Consider the following 17,604-nt stretch of genomic DNA (forward strand, 5'->3'; position numbering starts at 1 on the left):
AGCGGGGACGCGGTTCGCTCCTCCCCGGGGCGGTGCATACCCGGACCCCCCCCGCGTGGGGCCCTCCGAGGGCCCCGGAGGGACCCGCGCGGGGCCCTGCGGCGGGGTCCTGGCCATTGCTTCATTCCCCCCCACCACCACTCAGGGTGGGGATACCCTCTTTGGGGTGTCCCACATCCCCCCACCCCGGGTGGGTGACGGGGCGGGGGGGGAAGATGCCACTTGCTGGGGGACACCGGTGCCAAAGCACAAGGTGACCCATGAGCGCCGGGATCAACTTTCAGCGGGGTCCTTGGGCAAGGGCGGGTGTCATGTGTGCTTCCCCCAAACACTGTGGGCATCCCACCCCCCAGCTCTGCTCGGTGTGGGGTGCGAGGAGCAGAGAGGCTGGCGGTGGTCCCTGTTCCACATCTGGCTGGATGTGGGGGGGGGACACTGCTCCCAGGGTTTGGAGCAGGTTTGGTTTTTCCCTACATAGAATCGGGCGATCCCACGCGCTGGCAGCGCGTGACTCGGGGCAGCTGGACCCTGGGGACAGATGCTGCTACTGTTACCCTGGGGAACCTTCACTTCGCCTGATCCCCGCATGGAGGGGGGGGGGCGATGCACCCCAAAGGCTTCCTGAGAAGGTGGGGGGAGCCAGGCAGTGTGCTGGGGCTGACAGGGGGCCGCTGGGCCCCGAGGTTTTTCTGTCCCTCTTCACCGGCCAAGCCGATGGCTTTTTTTAGCCACAGGGGACGGGCAGATCCCTCTCCGGGAGGAAAAACAGCCCTGCTGGAGCTGGCAGCTCCCAGCAGAGGGGCTGGGGGGGAACAGGGCCGGGTGTGCTGACGTCTGCCTGGCTTTAACATTAACCAGAGCAGGAGTCGTGGGGAGGATGGCAGCCACTGCTGGGGAGCAGAGCAGGGGGTCCTGAGCGTCCCTGCTGTCCCCCTGCCATGTCACCCCGAAGAGCTGGCACTGCCGGGGCTGCCCCACAGCAGAGCAGTGGGCGGTGTTACCCCCAGGGGGGGCTGCCCTCGCCCTGGCCCTGCGGTCAGAGCTGCCCAGTGACCGTGGCTCTTGCAGGGACGAGGTCACGCCAGCGCGGCAGCTGTTCTCCCCCCAGACGAGAGCGGCCATGTGGCTCCGGCTCAGGAACCAGCTGCCTGGCCCGAGCCCAGTCCACACACCCCGAGCTGCTGCCAAACCAGCTCCCCGAGAGCGTGCTGGCTCCAAGGGAGTCCTAGGGGGCTGGCAGGCCTGGGGCCGACCTCCACAGAGCAATGTGTCCCAGCAGGGCTCCTGCTCCAGCATGTTTGGGGCACCGAGAGCCCAGGCAGACAAGAAGCAGGGACCTGAGCGGGGCAGGGGGGGGTGTCTGTCCACGCGGGCAGCCCCATAGCGATTAAGGGGACACCGGGTGGGTGGCTGCAGGAGCCATGTACCTGGTGGGGCCATGCACAGTGTTTCCATGAGCAAGCCCACAGACTCTGGCACCGCTCTGAGCTGTTGGCCTGCAGGGTGGGGGCTGCAGACTCCCCTCCCCCCCTTCACAGCTCTCTGGCTCCCAGGGGCTGCGGGGCAGTGCTGTGGGCCAGGGCTGAGACACACGAGGGGTCAGGGGCACAGCCACCACCAGCAGCCACACCACACCCCCTCTGTGCCAGGGGTGCAGGGAGCAGGCAGCTGCCTGCGACGGAGCCTCTGCACAGGCCAGCGCTGCCTGTGCCGCACAGGGCAAGGTGACACAGCTGCTCTGGGGACATGGTGCCAAGGCAGAGCAGCCAGGGGCTTCTGGGGGGCTCGGTGGCCCAGGCAGGCAGACAGCAGTGCTTGAGGACAGAAGGAGGGATCAAAATGGCACAGGCAGGAAGGATGCTCCAGGGAAAGGGCTGCAGAGCCATTGCTGGCTGTCCCTGGGACCCCTGTCTGGCCCCCCACCCTGCTCACCCCTCTGTGCCCAGGGCACAGCCACTTCTTCCTGCCCTGCCCACCCCTGCCAGGCCCAGGGGCTCCTTCCACACCCAAGGGGGACAGCTCCCACCCTGGTTCCCTGCAGGCTCTGGCACTGCTGTCACCCAGCCAGGAGCCTCCAGCTCAGAGCATATCACCGCGGGGATGCCTGGAGCCGCTACCCCAAACCGCATGGAGCCTTGTGTCACTGCAGGGTTCCCAGAGCCATGAGCCGCCCCAAAATGCCTGGAGCCGGGGTGTCCCCACCAGCACCCCCCGTAACGCCTGGAGCCACGTGCAGCCACGCGGGGTGTCCCCGCAGCTGCCCTGCAGCCCACCCGGGGGGGTCTCACCTAGGAAGGGCCCCACAAAGCCACACTCACTGCGGCCCCACGCTGGGGCTCAGCTTTATGGGGGGTGACAGGACAGCACACGCCGGGCTGGTGTGGGGGGCACCGGGTCGGGAATGGGCCAGGGCCAGCATCACCCCAGTGGGGACAGCCCATCCGGACACCCCCCATCGGGACCCCCTTCTCCTGACATTGAGCCAGCCCCCCCCGCTCCCGCACCCCAGAACTGGGACTGAGACCCAGAGCCAAGGCCAACTGTCCTCCCCCAAGCCCCCCGACCCACGGTGCCGGTGGCGGAGCGCAGCGGCGGGGGCGGCCGGGAGGGGCGGCCCTTCCCTTTGTTGCCCGCGGCGGGCGGAGCAGTCGGAGCCGCCCGGAGCTCAGAGCCGCCCCCACTGCCGGCGGGTCCCGCCGCCTCCGAACGGTGAGGGGCGGGGGGCGTCGGGGCGGGGGGCACCGACCACGGGGGGGCCGGGGCGGGAGGCTCTGGGCACGGGGAGGCGGCGGGGGCAGCGTGTGCGAGGGGCTGTGCAGGGCAGCTGCCTGCAGCGGGTATGGGGTGTGTGCATGGGGTGTGCGGGTGTGTGTGTGTTTGTGTGTGTGTGCAAGGGTGTGTGTGTGCAAGGGGGTCCGCCAGGGAAGTGTGCGCGGGGGGTGGTGGAGAAGCCGGGGGGTGCGTGTGTGTGCGTGCACGTGTGTGCATGGGAGTGTGTGTGTGTGTGCGCGCATGCATGTGTGTGTGCACGTGTGGGCGTGTGTGTGTGCGGACACAGGGTGCAGCCCTCTCGGGTGGGTGGGCGCTGTGGCGTCGGGCTGTTCCCGTGGGGTGTTCCCAGGCGTGTTTGCCCCCGGGGGTGTGTACAGCCCTGAGCTCCTGCCTGTGTTTACGTTTATGGGGGTGCGTCACGCCGGGCCCTGGCGGGGGGCGGGAGTGCACTCGGAGCCTGAGAATGTTGGGGAGGCCTGTGTGCACACGCAGGGTCAGGTATGGGGCACGCGTGTGCACTGCATGTCCCACGCGTGTGAATATGCCCTGGGTCCTTGCAGGTGGCATCTGGGATGTGTGTCCCAGGCGTGCTGCATGTCCCAGGGAAGGGGTCATGCATCCCTGGTCCAGAACCCCCCAGTTCCTGCCCTCCAAGTGCCCGAGAAGCAGTGGGGGCTGCAGGTTCTTGGGAAGCATTTGGGTGCAGGCAGTATGTGGGTGCAGGCAGTGTTTGGGTACAGGCGGTGTGCAGATGCAGGCAGGCACTGACACTGAGGGGGGAGCTGCGCTGTGGGGACAGCCTGTATTCCTCAGGGCCAAACCCAGGGCAGGGCAGCGATGGGATGGGTGTGTTTTTGTGGTCCCTCACAAGCTGGGTCCAAGGGCTGTGGGGCTGGCTGCATGCATGGGACAGGCACTGGGGTGTCCTGGCAGTGGGGTCAGAGCTGGCCAGGGGGCACCAGGGCAGCCAGGCTTTGTGTGGAGGGGCTGCAGCCCGTGGGAAGCCCTTGGCTTGTTCAGGGTGGCACAGCCAGTGCCCACAGGATGGGGAGGATGCCCTGGCGTCCCTGTGGGGAGCTCCACAGGCCCTAAAGTGGGGCCAGCACTGAGCTTTGCCCTCCACCCCCAGCCCCTGCGTCTTCCCCTCATCCTGAGCGGGGCCTCTCCTCTGCCAGGGTGCAGCCAAGCAGAGCCGGCGTGTCCGCACCACGTCCCTGCCACGCCGGCCGCGGCCGTGCCTGTGGTGCAGCCTGGCTCCGGGGGGACACGCTCCGAGGGGACACGTGGCCATCACTGAGCAGCTGGGCCGGGGGGCAGCCGCGGGGCTGCAGGTGTGTGTGTGTGAGCTCATGCTCTGCGCGGCTGGGGGGCTTGGCGGTCCCGGCACTGTCTAGCAGGCTGTGGGAGGGTGCTGAGCCGGGGGCGGGTGGGTGAGACCGAGGAGACGTGTGTTGGAGGGGAGAGCCCGGGTACGTGGGCTGTGTGTGAGCCAGAGCAGCTCTGAGCAGGGAACGTGGCTGCACTGCCTGTGCTGCTGCCTGCGCTGCTGCCTGCGCTGGGGCAGGCTGCGGGAGCAAGGCGTGAGCCCACAGGCAGCAGCAGCCCCAGCCCTGCTCCTCGCAGCAGCACCCGGCTCCGTGCCCGACTTCCCGGGGAGGAGGGAGCAGGGCGGAGGGCGCTGGCGTGGGAATGGGGTGCAGGAGCTGCCGCCCCGCCTGCCCGCTGACCCCAGGCCACAGGTTTTGGTGCTGCCCGCGCCCGGCACCCCGAGCGGTTTCCCCACGGCGGGCGGGCGGGCCGGGCTGGTGCGTGCTGGTGCCTGCCGAGCCACGCAGGGCAGGCACCGGGACAGGGTGCTGCCGTGCCCCCGGCGCTGCCCGCGCTGGCAGCCTGCGTGGGCAGGCGAGGAGAGGAGGAACGAACGGGAGTTAGTGGTAAACAGCCGGGCTGCCAGCAGCCGTGGGGAGCGACGCACTTAAAGGCGCAGGCTCTGGCCTGGCTCCTGCCTGCTACTGCCCTTCCTGGGCTCCTGCCTGCCCCCCTGCCTGCCCCCCTGCCTGCCCCCCTGCCTGCCCCCTTGCTTGTCCTCCCTTCCTGTCCTGCCTGTCTCCCTGCTGCCCTCGCTGCCTGCCCTCCCCATGTGGGGGGAGATTCATGCCATCACACCACGCCATCACACCGGGGTGTTGACACAACACTCCCGCCGTGCAGGCTGTGGTGGGTCCCTAGAGCCCCCCGGGAACTCCTGGGGTACCGTGGGGCCGTGGCTGCAGGGCCAGGTGTCTGCTCCCACCCCACGTGGGGTGACGTGCTGGGCTCCGTGACGTTGAGCACCCTGTCCTGTCTGTGGCACTTCCCGGGCAAAGGGTGCTTGCTGATAAGGTGGGGTGGAGCTGGCGGGGCTGTCCCTGGCCCAGGAAGGGACGTCGGCCGTGGAGCAGGAAGGGAGCTGAGCCCGGAGCAAGGCAGGGGCACTGCCACCAGCCCCTGGGCACCAGGTATGGCCCATGAGTGGCACTCTCCTGCCATGCCGAGTGGGCAGAGCCTGGGAGTGTGGGTGCAGGCATCCTGGGAGCATGGGGTGCCCTTGTCCTGGGTGGGGGGCTCACGGGGGGCCCCACCAGTGGGGTGGTGATGGCCAAGGCACTGGGGCCAGGGCTGGCTAGGCAGGATAGCCTGGGGCTCTGCTCCACATGGGGAGGGCAGTAGTGAGGTGGTCCTAGCTCAGGATCGCTGCCTGCTGGAGGAGAGACCCTTCCCCTCGTTGCCATGGCAAAATAAGCAGCTGTCATTAATAACGTGTTGCCATGGCGACCGCTGGACGAGCTGGCAATTCTCTGGGGTCTGCATGTGCTTGTGCCGGGGTGTATGAGTCCCCCCTGTCCCCTGGCTGGGTTGCAGAGCCCACCATGGGCCCAGGTAGAGGGTCCTGCCCAGTACTGTTTGCCCGACGCTGTGTCCACACCACCCTGCCCACTCTGCAGCTCTGCCAGGACTGTGCTCATCCCAGATCCCTGGGGACAGGGTGTTGGGACAGGCAGGGACCATTCCCGTGCCTCTGGGTGCTGTCCTGTGTGGACACTGGAGCCAGCGAGTGTTGACCCTTGGGGCGGGCTGGCACAGGCTGCCCGGCTGTGCCGCATCTGGGGAGGGCAGGGAGCATCGTGCTGTGCCAGGACAGGGGCCACGGCCCCCAGCAGAGCCCCCAGCCCGCAGCCGGCACCCGGCTGGACAGCCGGGAAAGCCACTGCAGAGAGGAGAGATGGAGCAGGGCTTGAGCCGAGGGGCCGTGGGAGCAGAACTGGGAGCCGTGGGCTCTGGCAACAGCTTTGGGGCCGAGCTGTCCCCAGGACAGGCATTCCCGGGACAGCTATCCCTGAACCGACACCCCCAGACAGACACCTCTGGACAGACCCTCCAGGCCTCCCTGCTGCAGGGACACAGATGTGGGTGTGGGGAAACCCCCCTGGCACAAAGCACCGGCCCCTCCGCCCCGCGCCCGTCTGCTGCTGGCGCGGCTGGGCAAGGGGGGGCACAGCCGGTAGCCCCGGGCAGGGCACGGAGGGGGAGGTTGAAGCACCGCCGTGCCCCGGGAGCGGGTCCGCGGGGAGGGGCGGGGCGGGGGCGGTGCCGGCGGGGAACCGGCCGCCTCCTCTTCCGAGCAGCCCGCCCCGCCCGGGGCTCGGTGCAGCCCGAACGGTACCGGGCGGCGGGGCTGGGTACGGCGGGGCGGGGGCGGTGGGCAGCCCCCGGGGCCGGGCCCCGCCGCTCAGCCCGTCTCTCCCCGCAGGTCTGCAGCGCCCGGGCGGCTCGGCGGGAGGCGGCGGAGGCCCGGCGCGGCTCTCCCCGGCTCGGCTTGGCCCGGCCCGCCCGGCCCGGGATGGCGGCGCGACCGGCGCTGCCCGTCCTGGCGCACTCGGTGCTGGCGGCGGTTCTGCTCTCGGCGGCCCCGGAGCCCGTGCCGCGGGTCAGCCTACCCTACGGTGAGTGTCCGCCTCGCGGGGCTGCGGCGGGTCCCCTCCCCCAGAACGGCTGAGCACCCCCCGGGCTCCCCACAGCTCCCCACGCCGCGGGACTGGGTCGCCCCGCGTGGGAACGCCGTGTGATACCGGCGGTGCTGAGGCTGCATAGCACCCGCCCCACCGGCCCTGAGCTTGTGTCTCACCCGGGGGGGCTGGAGGAGGTGGCCATGGAACACAGAGAGATGGGGGTACACAGGGCAGCGGGTTGCAGGGGCTGGGGTGGGTGGCTGCACGCCATGGGGGGCACCAGGCAGTGGGGCACAGCAGCAGTGGCTGTGGTGGGTGGCCATGCTCCTCGGGGTCACCTGGCAGTGGGGCACGGGCCAGAATGACTGTGCTCCCCAGGGACATGTGGGGGACAGTGGGGCACAGGGGCTGGGGTGGGTGGCTGTGCTGCCTGGGGGCACAGGGGAACATGGGGTAGTGGGGTGTAGGGTCAGGAGCGGCTGTGCTACCCCAGGACGTGGAGACTGTGCTGTGGGCAGCCCTAGGCTGCCCTGGCGCCTGCTTCAGCCCCCCAGCAGTGTGGCTCCTGCAGGGCTCAGGGCTGCTCAGGGGCTGGGGCAGTAGAGCCTTTTGCACATGGGAGCCTGGCCCCTGTAGAGCCCCCCAGGAGCTGGTGTGGGGCAGGGAGGCAGCAGGGCTGGTTCTGGGGCAGCTCAGGCTCAGCACCAGCAGCTGCTGGGCCCAGCTGCATTGTCCAGCACTGGGGCTATGGTGTGGTGGGAGCTGCCCACGTGTGTCTGGGCTGGTGGCTAAATCCAGCTGCTGGTGGCCAGTGGAGGCCGTCCTGTGCTGGCCGCCAGCTGGGCGGCTCGGGAGGGTGCAGCGGCTTGGGCCAGGCCAGTGCTGGCAGCGCAGCACGGGCAGCTGGGTGGTTCTTCATGGTTCTTCAGTGTGGACGTGGCCCCGCCACATGCTCCTGTGATCACTGACTGTGGCTGTGGTGGCACCAGTACATCTGGGACCCACCGAGCTGGGTGGGAGCCCCAGGAGCCAGCAGGGCAGCCTGGCTCGGCATTGTGCCACACGGCGTCGAGCTGTGCTGCCCGGCCTTGCCTGCGTGGACCAGTCCTGGCTGAGCTCTGCCTGCCGGCAGCAGATACTCTGGCTGCAGGGCCACAGCTCACAGGCAGCACGCAGGGGTCTCCACTGGGACCCCAGCACTTCTGGAGGCAGCCAGGTGGGGGGCACTGGCGCATGGGGCTTACGGCTGGGCGGGAGGAGCTGGCAGGCTGCTCCCCTGGGAGTGCTGGTTGAGCCTCCAGCAGGTTTGTCTGGAAGAAGCAGGTCTTGTCCTGACAGGTCCCTGGCAGCCAGCACTGGCTCCCATGGCTCCTCAGGCCGGGACAGCTCTGCAGGGCCCCCCTGTTCTCTGCTGCTATGGCCGTGCTTGGCATTGTCCTGGCACTGGGACACAGGACCCCTCCCGGGGGTGGCGACGTTTCCCCCTCTGTGTTGCTGCAGGAGAGCTGGGACAGGTGCTGGTCCAGGGGCCAGCTGAGTCCCCTGGGACTGGGGAGGTGCCACCACACCCAGTGGCATCTGGGGGCTCGTGGAGTGACAGGGGAGGGGGAGAGGAGCAGGGTCCAGCCCCACAGCACCTCTAGCCCTAGCGGCGGTTTGCACTGAGCTGGGCTGGCAGGAGCCCTGGGGCCATCCCGGCAGGGGGTGGGGAAAGGTCGGGGTTGTCCCCAGGGCGAGGGGGTCAGGGAGTTGGCAGCGTGACTCAGCCCGACGTGTCCCGCTGACACAGCCGGGCCCGTCTGATTCAGGGCGGCTGCGGGAGAGGAAAGGGCTTCCGGGGCCCGGCCACCCCCGCGGGACAGGGCAGGCAGCCCGTGACTCAGCCGGCACCTCTGCCCCGGTGTCCAGCACGGGCGGCCGCGGGGGCTGGGGTGGGCACCCGGTCCCGGTACCTGTCCCTCCCTGCCGTGAACTCGAGGGGTCCCACGGGGACTGCGGGTGGGCGAGTGAGTGCAGACCTGGCTGAGGTGCCCCGTGCTGGGCAGGGCGGCTGCGGCAGGACCCGGGGCTGTCCCCGTGGCCGGGTCGAGGTGCTGGCTCGTGCTGCAGCAGCGCAGGTGCCGCCCTCGGGCTCTTTCGCAGCCACAAACAGTTCACAGCCGTGCGGTGCTGCCTGTGTCCGACCGTGTGGGCAGAGCCGGATCCGGCACTGGCGGCACTGGGCAGGCAGGGGGGCTCTGGGGTCAGGCGGTGCCCGTGGCTGATGCCCATGGCTCTCCCTCCTCAGACTCGTCCGAGCGGGTGGTGCGGCGGTTCGAGGTGCCCGGTGTCTCCAACTACACGGCGCTGCTGCTCAGCCCGGATGGCAACACGCTCTACCTGGGGGCCCGCGAGCTGCTCCTCGCTGTCAACACCAGCCACTTCCAGCCCGGAGCACCGGTGCGCAGGGTGAGCCCGCCCACAGGTCCAGGACTGTGGATCCCCTGGAGCTGGGGCTGTGCTGCCCTCAGGAAGGGAGGGGGTCCCCTCCCCAGCAGCATTTGGGGTTGGCAGCTGCCACGGGCAGTGTGTGCTCAGTCCCACTGCGGTGGGGAGGGCACTGATGCTGGGGTGGTGTGTGGGGACCAGTGGTGTCAGGGGGCTCCCAGTGACTGTCCCCTCTTGGCAGCTACCCTGGGGTGCTGATGAGGAGAAGAAGAGGCAATGTGTGTTCAAGGGCAAGGACCCCCAGGTAAGCTCAGCTGCTGGCAGGGGGCTGGGGGCTGTGGCAGGGGAAGGTAGTGCCCGTGTCAGGCTGCATGCGGGCAGGAAGGCTGAGCCATGTCCTCTTGCCCCCACAGAGGGACTGTCACAACTACATCAAGATGCTGCTGCGGCTGAACAGCACCCACCTATACGCCTGCGGGACCTGCGCCTTCAGCCCGGCCTGCACCTATATCGTGAGCATGGGGAGCTCCTGGGGGGGTCCCTGGTACTGGGGGGCTGCCAGCTCACATCCTGGTCCCGTTGCAGAACGTGCAGCACTTCAGCCTGGAGCGGGATGGCTCGGGGAAGGTGCTGCTGGAAGATGGGAAGGGTCGCTGCCCCTTCGACCCCGAGTACCGGTCCACGGCCGTCATGGTCGGTAAGGACCCCTGCCCTGGACCCCCACCCGCTGCAGCGCTGGCTGCTCAGCCAGGCTGAGCTGGGGCCATGCCAAACAGAGCCCAGCGTGTGCCGTGCGTGTGCCGGTCCCAGCGGGAGCATCTCTTTGGCAGATGGTGAGCTGTACGCCGGGACCGTCAGCAACTTCCAGGGCAATGAGCCCACCATCTCCCGCAGCCAGGAGAGCCGCATCGCCCTCAAGACTGAGAACTCCCTCAGCTGGTTGCAGGGTGAGGGGTCTGGGGCTGGCACAGCTGGCCAGGGTCTCCATACCCCATGGGAATGGGGCCAGCCCTGGCGGTGGGGCTGTGCTGAGGGTCCCTGTGTCCCCAGACCCTGTCTTCGTGGGCTCAGCCTACCTGCAGGAGAGCTTGCCCGCTGGCAACCCTGAGGGCGACGACGACAAGGTCTACTTCTTCTTCAGCGAGACCGGCAAGGAGTTTGACTATTTTGAGAACACCATCGTGTCCCGTATCGCCCGTGTCTGCAAGGTGGGTGTGGGGCAGTGGGGGGGCGTGCGGGGGAGCTGTGCCCAGGGTATCACTCGCCACTGGGGCAGGGAGGATGTGGGACCACCCTGCACATCCCTGTACCCAGTTCCTGGGCACCCCAGGAGGGGACCAGCGCTCGTGGAAGGCCCCTCTGGGGCAGTTATGGCTCCAGAGTGCCCAGCTCAGGGCTGCAGCTCAAGCCCACTGCTCCCACTGGCCCCTCTGGTGGCAGCGACCCCATCCCATCTCTTCTGCCCCTCAACCACAGGGGACACCAGCCCCATCTTCTTGTGTCCCATTTGCCTTCCCTGGACATCCATCGCTTGTGCCTCCCTGACACTGGGACTGCTCCACTGGGGTCTTGGCACTGCTGCATGGACAGACAGACCCTTGCTGGCCCTCCTGTCCCCAGAGGGCTCCCCACGGCTGTGGCATCATGCCCTGACACACTGTGGTGTACAGGGGGACCAGGGCGGGGAGCGCGTGCTGCAGCGGCGCTGGACCACCTTCCTAAAGGCACAGCTGCTCTGCTCCCACCCCGAGGATGGCTTCCCCTTCAACGTGCTGCAGGATGTCTTTGTACTCACCCCAGGGCAGCTGCACTGGAGGGAGACCGTCTTCTACGGGGTCTTCACCTCACAGTGGTGAGTGGTGGGCAGGGTCTGGGGTCCTCAGGGGGCACAGGGGGCTGGGCAGACCCTGCCATGGGCTTTGTCTCTCCTCTGACAGGAACAAGGGTGGCCTGGGCAGCTCGGCTGTCTGCGCCTTCCCCATGCGCAGCGTGCAGCGAGCCTTCACCGGGCTCTACAAGGAGGTGAACCGCGAGACGCAGCAGTGGTACACGGACACCGGCCCCGTGCCGGAGCCCCGCCCGGGCACGGTACGTCCCTCCCGGCTGCAGGACGTGAGGCAGCCCCTCCTGTCTCCTGCTCCTGGTGGACACCGGCCACCACTTGCCCACCTGGTGCCCCGTGCCAAGCCCTCTCCTCTCTCCCCAGTGCATCACCAGCCACACGCGGCACCTGAAGATCAACTCGTCCCTGCAGATGCCGGACCGGGTGCTGAACTTCATCAAGGACCACTTCCTGATGGACAGCCCGGTGCGCAGCCAGCCGCTGCTGCTGCAGAGCCACCTACGCTACCAGCAGATCGGCGTCCACCGCACCCAGGGCCTCCACGGCACCTACGATGTCCTCTTCCTGGGCACAGGTGGGTTCTGGGGGTGTGGGTGCTGGGGTGTGGGTGCTGGCACACTGCCTGCCCCAGCCCGGCTCAGCATCACCCTTGTGTTCGCAGATGATGGCCGGTTGCACAAGGCTGTGCGTGTGGATCACGGTGTGCACATCATCGAGGAGATCCGCCTCTTCCCCGCTGGCCAGCCCGTTCTCCACCTGCTGCTGGACCAGGACAAGGCAGGAGCCCGACATGGGCATGCTGGGGCGAGGGGAGGGGATGCTGTGGGCTCAGCCCCCAAGGGGCAGGTCCTGCTGGTGGGCAGGGGGATGCAGAAGCCAATACCCCTGCTGAGGCTGCCCACTGATGCCCATGTCCTCTCCTGCAGGGTCTGGTCTATGCAGCCACCTACACAGCAGTGGCTCAGGTGCCCTTTGCCAACTGCAGCCTGTACCGCAGCTGCGGCGAGTGCGTGCTGGCGCGGGACCCCTTCTGTGCGTGGAGCCGGGGCACCTGCCACAGGGTCACCCCCCACCCCCCGGCGCACCCCCAGTAAGTGCTGGCCCCCCCTTTCCTTCCCCCTGCACCCCACCACCCCCTGCTTCCCTGACCCCTCTCTGTCTGCAGGCTCTGGGCGCAGGACATTGAGGACGCTGACACGGAGCGGCTCTGCCAGCTGCCCAACACCTCCCAGCCCCGTCCCCGCATCCTCCTGCCCCCAGGTGAGCTCCTGCCCCAGGGGCTGGGGACACTGCCAGCCCAGGGCATCCCAGGGGCTTCCTGCTGTCCCCAGGGTCCCCCCAGCCTTGCTGATGTCCCTCCATGGGGTTGTCTCCCTGCAGCCTCGGGCGCCCCGTGCCAGCGGATCCAGCTGCCACCCAACGCGGTGCGGCCGCTGCCGTGCCGGCTGCTCTCCAACCTGGCGTCGCGGCGCTGGCTGCACGACGGGGCGCCTGTCAATGCCTCCTACCTGGTGCTGCCTGACGGGGCCCTTATCCTGGTGGGCAGCCCTGAGCGGGCTGGCACCTACGAGTGCTGGTCGCTGGAGGAAGGCTTCCGCAAGCTGATGGCCAGCTACTGCGTGGGTGTGGAGGAGCCGGTCCGTGGGCCACCGGACCCCGGCAGGAAGGTGGCCAGTGGCCGAGATGCCCTGGAGACCGTCAGCACCTCCCGGAGCACCTCGGCGGTGGGCAGCGCAGCAGCACGGCTGGACGGCAAGACCTACTGGACCGAGTTCCTGGTGATGTGTGTGCTCTTTGTCACTGCTGTCCTGGTGCTGGCCTTCTTCCTCCTGCACCGGCACCGCGACGGCATGAAAGCCTTGCTGGAGCCCGGAGACCCTGGCCGGCACCAGAAGCCCCCCCGCAAGCCGGTGGAGAGCCTGCCCCTGAACGGCAGCAGCCTGCCCAGTGCCGCGCCGGAGCACAAGGGCTACCAGGCCCTGCAGGACAACTACATTGTCAGCACCCCCGTGCATGAGCCCCCAGGTCCCCCACGTGCCTTCTCTGAATCGGAGAAGAGGCCCCTCCACGTCCGGGACAGCTTTGTGGAGGTGTCTCCTGCCTGCCAAAGACCCCGGGTGCGCCTGGGCTCTGAGATCCAGGACTCAGTGGTGTGACGGGGACAAGAGCCGAGCCCTCACCTGCCACTGCCTCTGCTCTGCTGAGCCTTGCCGGACCTTGGTGCTGCGGCCGGGGTCCATGTTGTCTGTGTGTGCATGCCCGGAGCCTGCGGCGGGGGTGGGCTCTGCTGGGGCTCCCGGCTGTCACCTTGGTCGCTCCGGGTGCGAGCGGTGCTGCGTGCCTTCCAGGGACGAGCGGGACTGTTCCCCCCGCCTGGCGTCCCCGCTGCAGGAATGGACGCGGTGCCTGGCTCTATGCAGAGGGCAGGAGGGGGCAGCCGCAGCCCCCGCGCCCCACTCACTGTGACGTCCGGCTGCGGGGCCGAGCCGTGCCCCCGCGGGTGTGCTGTGTGTCTGTGCGTGGTTCGTCTTTTCATACGTTGAAAATGTGAATCGTGTCTCCAGGAGGGAGTGGGGAGCAGCACCAGCCCTGTGCCAGGCTGGGCAGCCCCTGTGTCCCCATGTGCGTGTGCAGAAAAGTCTGTGGTTTTTATATAAAGTCCAGGTGTCTCCTTTGGAGGCGTGTGTGCTGTGTACACCCCCTTAAGGACTGTCCTGGGGGCCCTACGGAGAGGAACTGTGTCCAGCTCGTTCTGGGTTCGGTGGAAAATCTGCTCCTTGAAGCCCTTTCCCCAGGACCACAGTGTTGTGCTGCCAGCCTGGGGTGCAGGCGCGTCCTTGTCCCCATCCTGCACAGCTGCTTTGCTGGTAGGACCTGACTCGGTGATGGCTGGGACCTGTCTGGAGCCCTCGTGCCTGGGAAGTGCCGGCAGTGCAGGGCCGGGGGGCGGTGAGCTGTGCACCGAGCCGGCCTGTCAGGGCTGGCTCCCCCCCGGGGACCGGCACTGCCTGGCTCCCGGCTGGACCAGTGCGCTCAGCTTCCTGCCCAGCCTGTTCTGGGACATCAAAAAAGCCACCGGAGGCACTGGCTGGTGCCATGCCAGCAGACATGGCCCCAGGGCCGCAGGCCATGGTGTGCAGATACCATCAGCACCGTGGGGCACTGGGCTGGGAGGGCCAGAGGGGAACGTGAGAAACCGCGGAGACAGGCCAGGGCTCCCATGGGGTGAGCTGGACCCCTGGCACTGCACCAGAGCCCCCCAGTACCACACCAGCCTCTGGGCGCACCACACTGGACCCTTCTGGCCCTGCACTGGACCCCCAGCATCGCACCGGACCCCCCTAGGACAGGACCGGATCCCCCGGACACCACACTGGATCCCCAGGCACTGCTGCTGGTCAGGGGCTCATGGCAAAGCCCCGGCCGGGCCGTTGGCCACTGCTGGCCGCGGGCCAGGGCCGAGCCCGGTGGATGAACAGACACAAAGGGCCCCGGCGCTGCCCCCGGCAAAGGTATCCGCTTGCCTGCCCTGGATTTCCCTTTGTGCCGCTGGCGCCTGAGCACAGCTCTTTGTGCAGGGACGCTGAGAACGGGCCCCGGGCTCGGCAGAGGGAGGTGGCCCACGGAAAGGGCTGTCACCCAGCAGGACGTGGGACCTGTCCTCTAGAGCTGCGCTGGCAGGAGGCCGTGTCCCCAGCACCCTGACCGCACCAGTCCCACGCTGGAGCAGCCCCTGGGTCCCCACAGCCAGACAAAGGCAGCACAGAGCAGAGGGTGAAACCAGAGCCCTTTATTTGTGTCCTCGCAGGAGCAGGGGGGGAAGAGGCCAAGGCCAGCAGAGCAGCTGCTGAGCTGGAGCCAAGGAGGGGCAGAGGGAAGGGAAGAAGGGGAGCAGGCACCAAGGCGGCTGCGGGCAGGAGGGAGGTGTCCTGTGCAGCTGTGGGGGGGGACACCAGGATGGCACAGCCAGGGCACCACTGAGTTATTGCTTGGAGAAATGGATCCAGGTTTGGGTTATTGCTTGGAGAAATGGATCCACTGGGTTACTGCTTGGAGAAACTGATCCAAGTTTGGATTATTGCTTGGATAAAAGGATCCACATTTGGGTTATTGCTTAGAGAAAGGGATCCAGGTTGCAGCAGGGAGGCCCCTGGAGAGAGCAGGACAGGGGGAAGGCAGGTCCCTGCCTGCTAGTGGAAGGCATGAATTGGAGCTGAGGGCAGAGAGGGGCTGTGCTGGGTGCTGCCCTTGGATTGCATAAGGAGTTAAAATCCAATCCTGGGAGAACAGAGGGGCTGCAGGCCAGCTGCCCAGGGCCCACCTCTGTGGAGGGCAGGGGGCAGGTCCTGCCCAAGGCACTGTGGCATGGCTGTGCTGATGTGGAGTGGGGAGCTCTGCTGTGCTGCTGGAAGAGGAAATGCCTGAGACCACGACAAGCTGCAGCAGCCAGAGCAGTTTTCCCAGAGGGCTCCAGGGCTCTCACAGGATGATCTTGAAGGAGCTGCAAGAGACACAACAGGTTCTGCTCCTCCTCACTGGATCACATGCAAGGGGTTAGCAAGCGCCCAGTGCTGCGGGGAAGCAGCACTGCCCTGCACGGGAAAGCTCTCTGCAGAGGGAACTGCATCCCATGCTGCTATGGGAGCCCTTGTCCAGGGAAGCCTTGGCTCATGGCCACCCAGAGCTCTGCCCTGCGCCAGCACAGCAACTGGGGAGGGCGAGACCCCCAGACAAAATGTGCCACTGGAGACCACCCTACCTGGCAAAGTCTGGAGAGCGGGAGACAACGTGCTGGAACTCGGAGAGGTTGATGGTGCCATCCTTGTCGATGTCAGACTCCTCCAGGATCTGGAGGGAAGGAAAAGGCAAGTGGTGAACTCAGGGTGATGTGCAGCAGCCCATGGCTCTGCCTGACAGTCCTCACATTTTGGATCAGCTGCTCCATCTCTGCGTTGCTTAACCGGGAGTCCTCGCCTTGCCCAGTCAGACAGTTCACCAGTTTCTCCAGGTCCTTTCTGTCCAGAGTCCCATCATCATCAAAGTCTGTGGGGAGAGGGAAGTTACGTTTCAACAGGGCTGCAGTGACCCCAGAGAGTCCCAAGCACTCAGCTCCACTGGGCCTGGGCACCCCAAGGCCCTGGCAGGCTCCACGCTGCACCCCTGGGTGCCTGGCAGTTCCACAGGGAGCTCCTACAGCCACCATGCCTGGCGATGCTCCAAGAACACTGCCAGCACTGGGGAATAAGGAGTCATCCCTGCCCACCCCCACCAAGGTGGGGGACCCCAGCACCCGCCCCCAGCCTCACCAAAGATGCGGAAGGCGTAGTGGGATTTGATGTCCGAGGTGGCGGAGTCACTGAAGACGCTCAGCATGTCGAGGAAGTCTTCGAAGGACATGCTGTCATCCCCGTCCTCCGAGGTGGAGAACACTCGGCAGATCCGGTGCTGGAAGGGGTTTGCCTGCCAACACAGGTCTGTCACAAACAATGGGACTGTCCCCATCCCAGCACAGCTGGGATCACTGGGATCCTCTGCGGCATGGCAGGGATCAGGAAGGTGCTGGCAGAGCTGCAGTGTGGGAAGTGAACAGCCTCCCTGGGGTGACTGTTGGGGCAGCACAGCGAGGGCAGAACCCTGGCACCGTGGTGGGTAAACGGGGTCCTGCCCAAACTCGCCCGGACCCCGGGAGCCCCGGCTGCCTGCCAGGCTCCGTACCCGCAGCTCAGGCAACGTCAGGATCTGGCTCTTGGGAACGCGCGCGGAGCAGGCATTCTCCCTCTCCTCCTTTGGCAGCAGTTCACGGAACCTCTTGTAGGCACTTGAAGAGGCAAGAACAAGAGCGGCTGTGTGGGGGGAGCAGGGCGGGGGGCAGCCCTGCGGGCACGGCCAGCTCAGGCAGCTCTTCCCAGCGCTGCACAGAGGCCGTCAGCCCCTTTCCCACAGCTCCCTGCCAGCTGTGCCAGCCCGGGTGGTCCCACACCAGCTCCTGGGGCCCCAGTGTCCAGCAGCAGAGGACAGCAGCTAGTCCTGGTGTCTGCCCACTCCGACGGCTGGGACCGAGAAGGGAAGGAGCTGCCTCCAGGAGCCATCGCCCTGCAGGGCGGCACCCCCAGACCTTTGCCCCCGAGGCCGGGCCAGCGGGGAACAGCCCGGCTGGAGATCGGCGGCTGCTGCCTCCCTCTTGGCGCCGAGGGAGGGAAGGGCAAGGCCAGGGTCCTCCATGGCCCCACAGCAGAGACTGCGACCCTCGTGGGGAGCGAGGGGAGCGCGCTGGCCCGAGGCCAGCACCCCTGTCCTGGCCAGGTGTTCGCTCCCTGCCCCACGGCGGTACTCACAGCAGGATCTCCTGCTTGCTCAGGAACGTCAGCTCCTGCGGGAAGAGCCATGATCAGCCCCGGGCACCCCGGCCGCGGCCCCCGCGGCCCTGTCCCCCCGTTAACCGTCCCGGTACCTGGTACTCGCTCAGAGCCTCCCGCCGCAGCAGGCTGGCCGAGCCCCCCATGGCGCCCGCGCCGCTTCCGCCGCGCCCGTCACTCACCCGCTGCCATGGCAACGCCCCGCCCCCCTGGCGCT

At 67.7% G+C, this 17,604-nt stretch overlaps 2 protein-coding genes across 3 annotated transcripts; one reads left to right on the plus strand and one right to left on the minus strand.

Annotated features, from left to right (window-relative positions):
* The first annotated feature begins 2,665 nt into the window (after positions 1 to 2,665).
* On the plus strand, positions 2,666 to 13,709 carry SEMA4B (semaphorin 4B). 2 transcript variants are annotated; one of them, XM_051628832.1, is made up of 15 exons: positions 2,666 to 2,709; positions 6,563 to 6,755; positions 9,049 to 9,209; positions 9,430 to 9,492; positions 9,602 to 9,700; positions 9,774 to 9,885; positions 10,019 to 10,135; positions 10,239 to 10,396; positions 10,859 to 11,040; positions 11,126 to 11,276; positions 11,395 to 11,605; positions 11,693 to 11,808; positions 11,958 to 12,121; positions 12,197 to 12,291; positions 12,412 to 13,709. In XM_051628832.1, exons 2-15 carry the CDS (start codon positions 6,653 to 6,655, stop codon positions 13,185 to 13,187), a joined length of 2,508 nt encoding a protein of 835 aa, XP_051484792.1. In that variant the 5' UTR covers positions 2,666 to 2,709; positions 6,563 to 6,652; the 3' UTR covers positions 13,188 to 13,709. The 2 variants fall into 2 exon arrangements, with proteins under 2 accessions (XP_051484792.1, XP_051484791.1); XM_051628831.1 differs by lacking the exon at positions 2,666 to 2,709 and adding an exon at positions 5,193 to 5,270.
* Positions 13,710 to 14,806: 1,097 nt separating this feature from the next.
* CIB1 (calcium and integrin binding 1) lies at positions 14,807 to 17,579 on the minus strand. Its single transcript, XM_051628848.1, has 7 exons — positions 17,483 to 17,579; positions 17,367 to 17,401; positions 16,747 to 16,849; positions 16,338 to 16,491; positions 15,956 to 16,074; positions 15,791 to 15,879; positions 14,807 to 15,532 (listed from the first exon to the last, which is right to left on the minus strand). Exons 1-7 carry the CDS (start codon positions 17,531 to 17,533, stop codon positions 15,511 to 15,513), a joined length of 573 nt encoding a protein of 190 aa, XP_051484808.1. The 5' UTR covers positions 17,534 to 17,579; the 3' UTR covers positions 14,807 to 15,510.
* Positions 17,580 to 17,604: the final 25 nt, after the last annotated feature.

Source organism: Apus apus, chromosome 10, assembly GCF_020740795.1.
Source record: "Apus apus isolate bApuApu2 chromosome 10, bApuApu2.pri.cur, whole genome shotgun sequence".
Taxonomy (NCBI): domain Eukaryota; kingdom Metazoa; phylum Chordata; class Aves; order Apodiformes; family Apodidae; genus Apus; species Apus apus.

What these genes read in the sequence shown, in the direction of transcription:
- CIB1 (XM_051628848.1), bottom strand. Translation starts at nt 17,533, where the DNA reads ATGGGGGGCTCGGCCAGCCTGCTGCGGCGGGAGGCTCTGAGCGAGTAC. An exon ending in CTACGCCTTCCGCATCTTTG is followed by an intron (nt 16,075 to 16,337) that starts GTGAGGCTGGGG and finishes CTCTCCCCACAG; the next exon opens with ACTTTGATGATGATGGGACT. An exon ending in TGGAGCAGCTGATCCAAAAT is followed by an intron (nt 15,880 to 15,955) that starts GTGAGGACTGTC and finishes CCTTCCCTCCAG; the next exon opens with ATCCTGGAGGAGTCTGACAT.
- SEMA4B (XM_051628832.1), top strand. Translation starts at nt 6,653, where the DNA reads ATGGCGGCGCGACCGGCGCTGCCCGTCCTGGCGCACTCGGTGCTGGCG. An exon ending in GCGGGTCAGCCTACCCTACG is followed by an intron (nt 6,756 to 9,048) that starts GTGAGTGTCCGC and finishes CTCCCTCCTCAG; the next exon opens with ACTCGTCCGAGCGGGTGGTG. An exon ending in CCGGAGCACCGGTGCGCAGG is followed by an intron (nt 9,210 to 9,429) that starts GTGAGCCCGCCC and finishes CCCTCTTGGCAG; the next exon opens with CTACCCTGGGGTGCTGATGA.